The 14014-nt window shown below is 39.2% G+C and overlaps 1 protein-coding gene and 2 long non-coding RNA genes across 3 annotated transcripts; all 3 read left to right on the top strand.

Moving 5' to 3' along the window:
* Positions 1 to 540: 540 nt before the first annotated feature.
* Positions 541 to 1137, top strand: LOC113506820. Its single transcript, XR_003401755.1, has 2 exons — positions 541 to 602; positions 1010 to 1137. It is a non-coding gene; the product is annotated as an uncharacterized LOC113506820 (long non-coding RNA).
* An 882-nt stretch (positions 1138 to 2019) lies between these two features.
* LOC113506822 (serine/threonine-protein kinase 10-like) lies at positions 2020 to 12811 on the top strand. Its single transcript, XM_026889668.1, has 7 exons — positions 2020 to 2184; positions 2583 to 2781; positions 8121 to 8251; positions 8918 to 9097; positions 9628 to 9771; positions 12133 to 12211; positions 12627 to 12811. The coding sequence occupies exons 1-7, from the start codon at positions 2059 to 2061 to the stop codon at positions 12809 to 12811; spliced, it is 1044 nt and encodes a 347-aa protein (XP_026745469.1). The 5' UTR covers positions 2020 to 2058.
* A 585-nt stretch (positions 12812 to 13396) lies between these two features.
* On the top strand, positions 13397 to 14013 carry LOC113506821. Its single transcript, XR_003401756.1, has 2 exons — positions 13397 to 13464; positions 13834 to 14013. It is a non-coding gene; the product is annotated as an uncharacterized LOC113506821 (long non-coding RNA).
* Position 14014: the final 1 nt, after the last annotated feature.

Consider the following 14014-nt stretch of genomic DNA (forward strand, 5'->3'; position numbering starts at 1 on the left):
AGCGTTTAAAAGCTAGGTATATTATAGCGTCCTCATTACAAATGTAAAATGTCCTTTACACGCGGAAAATTAAACAAACTTTAAACATACATACATTGTTTGTCCTCAAACATGCTAATTATATTTTATGTTATGTCACGTTTTTGTTATAAAAATATTCTCTAAAATTGTCTTTCTAAATTTTTACATCACATGTTATTTGGTTGAAAATTTTCTTCTTTAAATGGACTAAGATTTTTTTTGTTGAGCAATTCTCTTTTCAAGCGACTATAAAAAAAGAGAAGTTTCCCTATTCGTCTGTATTTTCTTTTATGTTTATTACCTCAGACCTTTGGATTTTATGAAACGATGTTGATTCAGTTTTCATTTATCGTGAAATCGCCGTCATGGATTCCCATATTTTTTCATTTGTATGTTTCTCTTGTTCAAACAATACTATACTTGTAGTTTGTCATTACTAATGTATTATTATAATTTGTTACAGCGATGCGCAGAGGCAGAGTGGCGGTGTGACACGATGTGCAAGGACGGATGAGGCGCCCGGCGCGCGCTCACGCGACGCGCAATCTAGCAACATGTCGTTCTTTAATAATCTTAAAAAGGTAACACTGAAATATCGATCTGGACACCTGTCGCGGCATGTGCGTGCACAAAACAAAATAAATAAAACTCTATTGTCCTAGCCATAAGATTGAAAATAGCTTGAAGTACCCCTTGTATAGTTTACTTCGATGGTTGAACTTCCTCGTGGGTGGGTGGAGGGGGGGGGGGGGAGCGGGAGCTTTAACCGTCGACTTTTTTTATTATTTCTTGTTTCGTAACTTAGAAAGTAATGTGTAAATTACTTGCTTGTCAGTGCCGTATTATCCATAAGGCACTTTATTGCCTTGGGCCCCACTAAGACTAGGGGCCCAGCACTCCCGAATTAAAAGGCGGAATTGTGTGGTTCTATGAAACCACGGTAGAAAGCCCACATTATGGACACTAAGACCGGCCCTGCTTGTTGTAGGTGCTGCACCTAGGCAGCGGCAACGATGCCAGGAAGAAGAAGGTGTTCAACAACATCCGCGACAACAGCGACCCCTCGGACAACTGGGACATGGTCGGCGAGCTCGGCGATGGCGCGTTTGGGAAGGTGTGTATACAACAGTATTATTAAAATTAAAATTAAAAAAAAAAAGTTTTATTGACATAAAAATACAGTTCAGTATAAATGTAACCCTTACGCCTGTGCTAGGCTTAAAGCCTGTGTTACAGGAGCCAGTGTCTTCGCCCGTTTAGGTTATAATATCTATATCTATTTATATGAAGAATATAGATAGATGGATAAAATGTACATTATTGCATACTGCATAAATACTAGATTGGCTGAAAATAAATAGTTATATGGTGATAAAATGGGTGTTTTATCGCTTAAAGTGATCTTAAATGAAGATTGAAGACTCGAAGAATATGTAAACGATTTCAGTTTGCTTGCACAGATAGCTGAGTGGATTTGGCCACCTCGCCAAATCTACTATCGAAGAAATAACGATTATGCCACTTAAAATGTTCTTAAAATCCAAGATTATAACCTGGACATCTAGGATAATAATAAAGGCACTATTTTAGGCAACTGCTACCCTAACCAGTTGTCTCAGGTTCTAAACGAAAGAGCAAAAAATCGTCTAACCTAAAGTTGTTACTTTTCAAACGTTGCTAGCTCCGATACTATATTCACCAAAACGAGACAACGTCTCTGCAGTGCCGGCGTAAGGACCACTGACACCCGGGCGAAAATATTGTGGCGCCCACTTGAGGGAAGCAATATCAAGTGTTAGTTTTTTGCTGATCCCAAGTAAAATTATATTAAGAATTTCATCTTTCCTTTAGCGTTACGTTTGGCGGTGGAAGTATTCCACCTCTAGCGTAGAGCACAGTTCTGAGGGTTTGCGCCAGGAGAGGCAAGAGTCTCCAACTTCACATCTTGGCGCCCCCCAAAATGTGTCGCCCTGGGCCATCGCCCCATCATGCCCCCCCCCCCAGCACAAGACGACCGGCCAGCTCGCCGCCGCCAAGATGTGCGTTCTGGACAACGAGGACGACCTCGCGGACTTCACCGTCGAGATCGACATCCTGTCCGAGTGCCGGCATCCGAACGTCGTCGAGCTGCACGAAGCTTACTTCATCGATAATAAGTTGTGGGTGAGTTGGTCACTGATATATCATCGGGTCTATAGTTACTTCTCAAAGACGAAGAGAGGCCGTCTCATGCCGCCTTGCAATACGAATGTAATAACGTATAGCCGAGTGGTTGAGGTCGCCACGCCAGACCTGCAGAGACTGCCAAGCGTTTGTGTGATCCATGAATGCTTGTACTGAGTCCATACGTACGGGTGTCCATGTGTTTTTGAATCCCCTCGCGACTCAAAAATCAAATTCCTTAATAGTGGAATTGATTTTTTTTATCTGTTCACTTTTTAATAGTAAACTAGACCATCTTCAAAACCTACAGTATATTTAATAAAATCCAAACTAATAACTTCAAAGACTCTTATTCTCATCTTCATAAAGCCTAATTCCCCCTAACCCTCAACCTCCAGATGCTCCTCGAGTACTGCGACGGTGGCGCCCTCGACTCGGTCATGGCGGAGCTCGAGAAGGGTCTCAGCGAGCTGCAGATAGCGTACGTGTGTCGCGAGATGTGCCGCGGCCTTCAGTTCCTGCACTCGCGCCGCGTCATACACCGAGACCTCAAGGCGGGGAACGTGCTGGCGACCATGACCGGGGGCGTCAAGCTAGGTAAGGATTACTCAAACCTGGGCCCCAATTCTGCTATTTACGATGGCCGATAGATAATGAATGAAAATGATACTTTTGGTATTATCTTTAAGCATTTTCCCCGACACAATAATTGGAAATTCAGTATGGGACTGTACACTCAAGGTCAAAGCAATTTACTTCCTATTATTGTGTTGGTAAAATTCTTAGGAGAATAGGAATAATTTCAGATTTAAATCCAATTGCCATTCATTTATCGGCCATTGTAAATAGCAGAATCGACGATCAGGGATGTTATGGATGTATATTTTCGGATCCGGATACGGACACGGATATGGATACTGGTAAAATAAAATATCGGTTTCGGTTACGCTTATGATGGATATTCAATTATTTCGGATTATCCGATAGTTTCGGTTAGGGATATTAATTTTTTAAGGAACTGTAAAACGAAAGGTGTCAGCTGTTGGGATTTGTCAGTTTTATGTCAATTTGACATGTCATTTTTACTATAAAGTAAAATAGTAAATATGACACGTCGTGACAAGTTTTTGGTTTTCCCCCGCGCCTAATGACTCCGCCCTATCTGAAGCTATCCGTAACTTTTATTTCGGTTATGGTTACGGTTACGGATATTTTTTTATTTCGGATGTCCGGTAGTTTTCGATTACGGATATGGATATGGATCCATAGAACACTGCCTCAAACAAGACTATTGTCTCTAATGCTAGGGCCACATTAACAAGAAATACCATTAATTATCGCGATTTTGAACGTTAAACTTTGGCGTAGCTACTACTTTAGGCGTTAAAATTACCGTTTAGAGTGAGGCGAGATCTCAATCAATCAATCAATTAATAACTTTATTGCATTCCATAATGTGTACAAAGCTGGTAGGTAAAATTAAAAGAAACAATTATGGACCCTGTCGGGCACAGCAAAATTAGTTTTTTAGAGGAGAGGATGAAGAGGGCTTTTTAACATTTTAATATTGCTTCAAGTGGCGGTACATCAAAAAATAGTTAATGGGCATTGACGTTAGCCACTAGTGTGGCCCAAGCATAAATGCGTCGGCAAATGTAGTGTCAAGGCCCCATCGGCCGATGTATGATGAACTTCTATGTGTAGTCAGGGCTGGACGTGGTGCATGAAGGATCGCAACGCATTGCCATACACCGACACAGAAACGCAGATGACGTAGCGCGGTTTAGGATTCAGTAACAGTTAGTTCAGGCCATGAGAATGGACTGTTAGAAGAGTGTAGGTCTGTAGTAAGCTCCGCAGCCCGATGGATAAGAAAAGAGGATGACCTGCCTTTGTGGGGTAAGTTTGGGAGAGTTCTATGTTTAGCAGTGAACCGCGATATCGAATTAATTCATGCCAGGGCGTGGTGGTTTTACATGCACGAAGTGAAGGTTCACTTATAGCATTGCCCTGTGACTACTGTAAGGTCTGGACGGGAGGGACTTATATTACATCGACCAGATAACTGGCCAAGAAGGAGACGGATGCGTTTTCCTTCTCGTTCGTTTTTACAAGAAGTGCTAGGTTTAGGCGTTTTACACTTACCCTACGCGAGTCCAATGGGACGGTAGCTAGGCAGATTCATGCACTAGTGATCTCGTGGGTCTTATATTACTTTAAAACGTGGTGGTAAACCCCAAGTCAAGGTGGTTTTCATAGAAATTCTAATTCACAAGTCATGTCTGGGTGATAGGAAAAGTGTTGTTGCAAGTTTACTAACTTTATATGTTTGCGTATTTTTTAGTGATTATAGTTATTTAGTATATTATAACCTACTAACAATAGGGATGATGACTGGGTATAAAAAGAAAAAAATCTCATCAGTCCCTCAGTTAGATAATTGAAAAGTATGAGACACGTATTTTTTCCTTTTTCAGAAAAACTAGAATTGACAAAGATTAACTGCTTTAAAGTTTAGGAGAGGGGGCTTGTGACCTAACGATAGAGTAAAATTTATACTCAATCGTGACGTCACGCGTAAGTTTAATTCACTGTAATTTGGTCAATTTATGTTTGCGGGACAAATTAAAAAATACGTATCCATTTTTATACAAAAAACTACAAGACGGACACTGGCAAAAAAAATTGTCGTCATCCCTATTATATATTTGTCAATTTTCTTATATTGGAAAACCTTTTTTTTTTACTAATATTCTTAGTATAGAATTGCTTTGTAACGTAGGCATGTATAATAAGGTTTATTATTATGTTTATTAAAAACTATATTTACAATTTACACACCAATGGTAACCCATAGCAACGGTTTAACTACCTAACAGATGATAAGTTTATATGACTAGCTGTTGCCCGCGACTTCATACTTGTAGATATAAAAATAAAGCAAGTAATTGTATAATAAATAAGTAATGGTTTATTAATGCAAAATCAAAATCTACTTAGATAGGAAAGCGAAAAATCTATATCTATACTTCTATACTTGGGTGATTCTCCAGAAAAAAATTAATAACACAAGTTAACGTCGTCATTATCCTCCACCAACTGGTCTAAGTAACTGTAGTACAAAATTTTTAAAATTTTTAAGTCATCTTTTAATAGCCTGAGTACTTTGCGAACTTGGATAAAAATAATATAGAATACATCAATCTGCAGTATCAAAGTGTGGTGAGGATAATGACGTTTGCAACTTGTTTTTCTTTTTTCCGGAGAATCACCCACTTACTAATATATAATGCTTTAAGAGTTTGTTTGTTTGTTTGAACGCGCTAAACTAAGGAACTACTGGTTTCAAATTTAAAAAATATTTTTGTGTTCAATAGACCATTCCTTGAGGAATGTTTTAGGCTATATAAAATCACGCTGCAACTAATAGAAGCGAAGATACAATGGCAAATGTGGCAAAAACGGCTATAAAATTCATCTTCATGGGCTTCCGTTCAAAAATTCCTAACTTATATCTTCTAACCACGCGAACAATGTCGGGGGCAACAGCTAGTGTTTGTATAAAAGACACACTGCGATAGTTATCTTTCAATCAATTTAGAATATAGACATAATCTTAAATCTCAAACTAACTGTAATGATAACCAAGCAGTAACCATGGCAACGCTTCGACAACAGACGATCTCTCCCAGTCATACATAGAGACCTGAAGCTATGTTGTGCCTTCAAATCTCTGTGTATGATTGGCCGCGTTCGTCACTAACAACGGCGGAACGGGAGCGGTATGTTATATGTGTATCTTGTATGTTATATATGTTGTTATATATGTTGGTAGAATATGTTTAATATATCCAGATTTGAAAATTTTGGATTTAGGGGTTTTTTGGCTAAGTGAGTTTGCTAGACGAAAGCGTGGTAATTGTTGTTTCAGCTGCGTTAATATGTCTTTCTGACAATTATTCATTGTTTTTGCCCATCAGACGGATTACTTTTATTGGTTTTTAAACGATTCTGGCAGTGATGATTTTAAAAATTGTGTCGCAGGGCTTTCATACACATTCAAGTCTACCTTATATAATATATAATTATTTACTAAAATACGCGATTTCACATAAATAAATGTCTGGGAGTATATTACATTGTAAATAGTATGTATTTTTACGTAAGTTTAATTACCACGTAACTTGTAAATATTTGCTTTATTATATTTAAATAAGCTTCTCACGTTGAAAGTACAGTTGATGGCATGGTAGTGGTAACATTTAAACTTCATTACCGGTACCGTTTATCGTAAATCATTATATGACTCCTTCAACTTGGATGGGCTTTAGGGAGTATCAGATTTCTACTGACTTAAACCCTGGGTGGGTTTAAGTAGTGTGACACTTTCGGACAATCCCGCTCGTCTTACAGGCATCAGTCCTCAAGAGCTCCCCTGAGCTTGCCGTCATCTCAGTGACCTACCCATCACTCACCAACCGCAGGTGTAATATTCTATGTAGCTAGAACAATTAATATTAATAGAGTTTATTTATTTATTTATTAATTTTTTTTATACAAATATGTACAATGGGGTCTTAATGTCAGAGGCATTCTCTACCAGTCAATCAAGTGGTGGTGCAGAGTTACAAGAAGTAGGTGTACTAGCAAATAGATAAGGCAAATATAAAAGCAAAATTCAATATTAAGTATAATACGCGACAAAAAAGAGGATTGTTTGTTTTAATGAACAACTGCGAGATTCAGTAATTTAATCCTTGTGTCGCTTTATTTGCATAAGTATTCAAGTTACAAACAACCTAGTTTTCGGTCCGAAACTAGTCGGGAGATACTGATGAATATACGTTTGGAAACCGTTATTTTTTCTATAATTCCAATATATTTAATATAAATATGTTTTCAAAAGTTTCTAAACGATTTTAATTATCCTCATCATTACCATGCCATCATTTGTACAAGCATGTAGCCATATTTATGTTTACCGTATCAACTTACATAATATTGTGTATGTAATAATAATAATATGCGAATGTTTGTGTTCTGTGAGAGCGTTTCTGTCAACATTATATTAATTGTCTCACTGTTAGTCGTTGTAAAGTGATGGGTACTTGTGTAATAGGGATTTAAAAATAGTTAAAAAACGAGGTTTATCAAAACGTGTTTGCTTTAAACTAAACTATAATATAAAAGTTATTTCCTTTATTTAAACATAAACATATTGATTACATTTTTAAATATACATACATACAAATACATAAAAAAAACAACATATATTTAAAAATATAAAAAATAGTGTCCGACTGGCATCGTGAAAAGGGCCCAACCAGCTGTGGTCAAGGCTCCAGAGAGAGGAACGTGCCGTGTCCAGAAGTACCGCTTTCTGAATTTAAACGTCATTATTATTAGCTTTTGGTGTCCCATGCAAGCCAAGGTGTCTTTCTTTACCGTTTGTGTATGTTATGTATTTATATATATTTAAAAATTGGTGTTGAAAATTAAACATCTTTATTTTCGAGATGGGTGGTTATGGTTTGTATTGTAACTCATTTAGTATTTGAAATTATAATTGTCTAGTGTACAAACACTCCTTCGAAACGGCTTGACCGATTCTCATGAAATTTTATGTTTATTGGGTAGGTCAGAGCAAGATAACAGCAGTTTTTTTTGGTATTGAGTAAAGTGTTGTGAAGTTTTGTAGTGTTTTTTAAATATTCGTCAAGTATTTTTAAATGTGTTTCTGCAAATTGATTGAATTTTTATGATTTTAAATCTTTACGTTACATTCAACATGCTTTTCAGTTTATAATCATAAGATCATTTATTATAAACGGATTCTTTAAAAATCATCATCTCCATACACCATAAGCATTGTCACACTACGTCATTAGACTATAACAATTCAATCACCTTTACCAACCCTCACATCATTTGTTCAGCGGACTTCGGCGTGTCGGCCAAGAACAAGTCGACGCTGCAGAAACACGACACGTTCATCGGGACCCCGTACTGGATGGCGCCGGAGGTCGTGCTGTGTGAAACGTTCCGCGATCATCCTTATGATTTCAAGGTATGTGTGTTGTTTGTGAGGGTGGTGTGGTGGATTTTGTGCAGTCCGCCCTCCCAGTGGTGGATTTTATTTACTGCAACGCCTCGCCCTGTGGTGGATTTTATGTAGTCCAAACCCTTCCCCATGGTGGAGTTTATTTACTGCAACGCCTCCCCCTCTGGTGGAGTTTATTTACTCTATTCCAATACTCCCCTAGTGGTGGAGTATATAGTCCAACGCCTCCCCTCTGGTGGAGTTTATTTACTCCAATCTCCACCTACAGTGGTGGATTTTATTTACGAAAATCTCTCCCGCACCGTGGTGGAGTTTATTCACTGTCTTCTAACCCTCCCCTGTAGTGGGGTTTATTTACTGCAACCCATTCCCCCCGTGGAGGAGTTTATTTACTCTACTCCAAAGTGAGGAATTTTTATTAAATCCGCCCCCTCCTCCGTGGTAGAGTTTATTCTGTCTACTCTTACTTCCTCCCCGTGGTAAATTTTATTTAATCCACGCCCATCCATGATGTGAATTAACTCGTAGAATATTTTATAATAGTACTGGACTATCGGTCGACTGATCTCTGATTCGCACAGTCATACCCAACCCTCTAAATTCCTCTGTCCACGGAGGATATTATCATAATTATTATACTATTATTTTATTTTATTGTTTTTGTTCCTCCAGGTGGACATCTGGTCTCTAGGCATCACGTTGATAGAGTTCGCGCAGATGGAGCCGCCCAACCACGAGATGACGCCCATGAGGGTACTGCTCAAGATACAGAAGAGCGAGCCGCCCGCCCTCGACCAGCCCTCCCGCTGGGGGAAGGCCTTCAACGACTTCATAGCCAGGGCGCTCGTCAAGGTGAGCCTTTTTTATTGTTTTGGGCGAAATTGATAAAGATTGTTGTTTGTAGGATATCTTTATTCAATAAAACACCGCACATACGTATACAGGCAATTACTATTCGCCCAAGAACGGGTGCCTTCTTTACTATATGGTTTATAAGTAACTACTTTTACCTTTTAAAGCTTATGTTTTTGTAAAATTATTTTGTAGAAGGCCGTATATAAATACTTTGCGCAAAAGTCGTCTTAAACTAGTCAGAGATAAATTGTTGTTTTGTATCGTCGCGCCTTCTACCCTAAAATTTGTTTTACTACTATTGAATAAAACAGTAAGTTATTTTCTGTGATTGTAGCATTTTATTTATTAGTCAGAAAGATATTCCACCGCGCCTTTGGTCTATAGCGGGCATTAACGAAACTATAATACTACTAAAAACACGATTTGCCTGAAAAGACTTTAAAGACGCACAAATACGTAATGGTAATCTTTATTAACTCCCAAAGTTCCATTGCGCCAAATATTAACCATCATATCTTCGCTCCCAGGACCCTGAGAAAAGGCCGACGGCGGTGGAACTCCTGAAACACGAGTTCGTGAGCGGTAACCTCGACTCGAAGCCGTTGCGAGACCTGCTGCTGGAGTACAGGGCCGAGGTCGTCGAGGAGGAGGTCGTGGATGATGATAGCGAGGTATGTGCATGGAATATTCTACAACTTGTACTAATATTATATAAAAGTACTAACACCGTTGGCTCAGCGAACCAAATCTTCTCTTGGCCTTTGATACGAAAGAGCACCTCGTTAAACGATCCTCGGCTATACACCGTGATTTTTTTGTCGTCTTACAAAAGCAGTTCGTGTATCCAATGACTAGAACACATTCATGATAAAAAATAGGTATTTATGAAATTTGAATAAATTTAAAATGCATTTTTATTCAATATTATGATGCAATTTGTAGTTTTTTAGAAACATGCTCTGTTGCGAGCGCTGTCCGAGCCTTGTAACAATGGTGAGGGGCGCGGGCGGCGTTTTTATCATTTTTAAGAGTAGCCTAGGGGTATTTTACGTCGGATACATGAACTGGATTCCTTTTGTAAGACGACTAAAAAAACACCGTGTATACTTCTCGCCAGTCATCGGCTTGTAGCGCCGAATATAAGATATTCCCACGTTTTTTATACACTCACTTTTATTATATTGTTTGTTTGTCGTTCCGTTTGGATTATTGCAACTCAATTTTGAGGCACTTCCCGATAAGCTAGCAGGCTGACATTTTCAGGGTGGCTTCAAACCCTATTACAATACAATTTACGACTATAAAACATCTGTACCGATTTTGATAAAATTTTAATATATATTTAAAAAACGTGGCTTTAAGATCAATTTAATCTATTCATTAGTTTAAGAGTCACACCAAGATTTTAAGTAACTTAACAAATGGAGTATAATATTATATTAACACTGTGTGTATGCTTTTATTGCACGCTTACTAACATGCTTGCCTCTTTTCGATCGAACCTTTTCAACTATAGTCGAAATCGAGGAGAGGCAAGAAAAACAAGGAACAGTACCAGAGAATTGGTTAGTATATATTTTTGATGAATATTTATTATGCATTTATAATTTTGTATGTGAAATCAACTCCGAATAATATTGCTTTAACAACAAAAACATACAACCAATTTCAAATAAAACATCTGAGCCAAACTGGATGAAGGCTTATGGGACTAAATGGAAGCTCCTTCCCGTAAATAAAAAGGAATATAAACAAAATCGGTTCATCCAGTCCGAAGTTATGTGGTAACAGAAGTTCAGATGAATTGAAAATGTCTCTTTTTTGATGTCGCTTGAAAATAGGATTTTAATTATTATGATATTTAAAGGCGACTGCCCACTACATCCGTTCCATACCATGACCGTGCTATGAACGTGTCAGGCAAAAAATATTCTCTATATTAAAAAGGCGACGATGCTGGTCGGAAACAGCACGGGCTAGTGGGCATGGTCGCATACTTTTAGACAGAAAACAGATTTATAAAGCAAGTGTTGCGCGGACGCTAATTGCCTATTTTAATAATTGAATTATATAACAAATAGTTTCTACATTTTAATATCGACTTTATCTATGTATGCTAACAAAAAATATATATATAACTGTTTTGCAGCACTAATACCATTTCAGTATTATGTTAATTGCTAAAATCTATTTAAAATTCTCGTGTCACGGTGTACGAAATTGCACTCCTCCGAAACGGCTCGACCGATCTCACGAAATTTTATGTGCATATTGGGTAATCCGAGTATCGGAAAACCATTTTTCAGACTCCTGGGATAACTTTTTATTACTTTTTATATATTCCTTAGAAATAATATTATATATTGCAAAACTAATTTTGCTGGGTCAGCTAACATTAGTATGTCATACATAACTGTATGACATACTAATGTTTAATATATGTTTTATTGTAACAATACGTTAATTTATTTGTGTGTATGGTTTACATTGCACTCGAATCGGACGCCCAGCCGCGCGAGCGTCCGCCTGCGTCGAAGGTATATTCAATACTAACATATAATATGATATTTTTATGTATTTATGTGTTTTTATTACTATTTTTATAATTTATATGAATTTATTTTTGTTTTTAGGTCATGTAACGTTGTTTTTTTTATGTTGTAGATTGTGTATGTTTTATTATTTATGATGCATTTGGTATAGAGGATTTACTAACTTATCAATGTTGCCGTCCAAGGCAACGTAGAAAAAATATGTTGAAAGTTTTCTTTTGTAATCTTTATCTTTTTTTACCTACTCATTAAATTAATGTTCACCGTTTTTTATAAATTAAAGTATAAAAAAACAGTAGGTATGTACTACAAAAATGTTAGATTTTTCAAGACTCGTATCTGCGAGTTGTTTCAAAACTAAACTCACGAAGAACGAATCACCCCGACCACGTCTTCAAAACCCTTGGCAAGGCAAAGGCCTTTACATACTTCTATTATTAATTCTGTTTTAGTAATATAATTATGTTTTTGTTTAAACAGGAGCCGCGCAGTTCTCATATGCCTATGGAGGAAGATGACTCGACGTCGGTGAGGTCCGGCGACACGCCCGATGTCAAGAGTGAGTCGTTGATTCATGTTAGAGTTGATGTAAAGTGGGGTTGTTAGTTTGTCTTGTATGCGTGATCGTTCGGATACATGTCATATTTCATATCATCTATTTAATTTTTAAAGGAAATTCAGAGTAAAATCTTATAAAGGAATTTATAGTAATGACTGAATATAGCCTTACGTAAAAACTTGTCTGAAAGAACTTTAACTTCTTTTTGTACTTAACAGAATGTTAAACATACAGTCAATACACCCAAACATTGTTGTTGGTTGATCTGCCAATCATGCTATTAAGATATGTAGAAAACTGAATCACATCTCACAATATTCTTTATACTCTAATGTCACATAGACATAAAAATACTATTATTAACGAATCAAGTATAGAGTATAGATCTTCAACTAAAGTTAATGTCACCGTCCAGTGTCGGAAGAGCCGGCAGCGGGCACGCCGCCTGGCGCGGGGCGCGCCCCTTCCCCGCCGCGCGCCCCCGTCCCCGCCGCGCCCCCGTCGCCCGCCGCGCCCCTGTCCCCCGCCGCACCCCCCGCGCCCCCGCCCGCCGCGCCCGCCGCCAAGCGCCCGCACGACGACGACCTGCCCGCCTGCTGACAGGAAGCCGCCCGTATGTATACCTCATCTGCTTTATTTCTTTTAAAAAAATAAATACATAGCTCACATAATTGTATACGCACTAGAATTGTGATATCAGGGACATTGTCGGATGACGTCGCAAAGCAAGAGAACAGACTTGCTTATAGCTTAAGTTCTTGAATGTGTAATCCCCTTTTTATCCGTGATGTTATGAACGAGTGTCCAACAGTGCACTCTGAATTTCACCGTTGGTATTAGGGCTTGTAGATCTTTACAGATGAGTCTGCACTATCACTGAAGACCTTAGTCTGACGTCATTGCTGATTCACTTGCCTTATATCGGACCATCCCCAACGAGTAGGCAAGGGCAGTTAGCCCTTGAATTTCTTTTTTAACTATTTACAAGTACGTTTTGTATTCCCAGGCACCGAAGAAAGAGAAGGCCCGCCCCGCTCCCGCCCGCCAGCAGCCCGCAGTCGCCCCCGCCCCGCCCGCAGCCCTCGCCCCCCGCCCCGCCTGCCCCCACAGCCCCCGCAGCCCCCGCAGCTCCCCCGGTGGCCCCGACGCCGGTGTCGAGCGCAGGCCGCAAGCCGCCCGCGCCGCCGCCGCCCTCGCTGCCGCCGGACCAGGCCTCGCCCGCCGCCGCCGCCGGCAGGCTCATCGTGGACCAGGTCAGTACCAACTATGTTGGGGTCAGCTTCCAATGTAACCGGATTCACCTAAACAACAGTGTTTTACAAGGAGCGACTGCCTATAAACCTCTTCTTTTGGTGATGGAACAAACTTAGGCTTATCCAACTCAGACTTTGTCCACATCCATCAGCTGTGGTGTTTTAGGTGATCGGAGCATGAGGTAACGTTACCCTGAACCGCACCTCCGATCTCACGGTGGTTGTTGTTTGCAAGCACGTCCTGAAGAAAAAGAGTAAGTCCGCTGAGGTGCCAGTACAGAAGCAGTTAAGAACACCAGCTTGTAACTGTCTTACTGCAAGCCTCTCATAAATAGATTATGCATTATTAACGTGAAATATCTCCTATAGGTATGCAGAGACGCAGAAAAAGCAGTCGAAGACAAACACACAGAGAAAGACGCGACAAAACAAAAAGAAGAATCAAACAAAGAAGAATCGGACGTCAAACTAACAGTCAACAGAACGCAGCAAGAAGACAACGTATCACGAACAAATTCCACAGAAGAAATATCCATAGTACAGTCCAAAG

This window comes from Trichoplusia ni, assembly GCF_003590095.1.
Source record: "Trichoplusia ni isolate ovarian cell line Hi5 chromosome 26 unlocalized genomic scaffold, tn1 tig00002972_group25, whole genome shotgun sequence".
Lineage (NCBI taxonomy): Eukaryota > Metazoa > Arthropoda > Insecta > Lepidoptera > Noctuidae > Trichoplusia > Trichoplusia ni.

Bases quoted from the DNA above. Each gene is read 5' to 3' on its own strand.
- LOC113506822 (XM_026889668.1), top strand. From the start codon at position 2,059: ATGTGCGTTCTGGACAACGAGGACGACCTCGCGGACTTCACCGTCGAG. The intron at 9,098-9,627 runs GTGAGCCTTTTT...CTTCGCTCCCAG, and splicing joins TAGCCAGGGCGCTCGTCAAG to GACCCTGAGAAAAGGCCGAC. The intron at 12,212-12,626 runs GTGAGTCGTTGA...GTCACCGTCCAG, and splicing joins CGACACGCCCGATGTCAAGA to TGTCGGAAGAGCCGGCAGCG.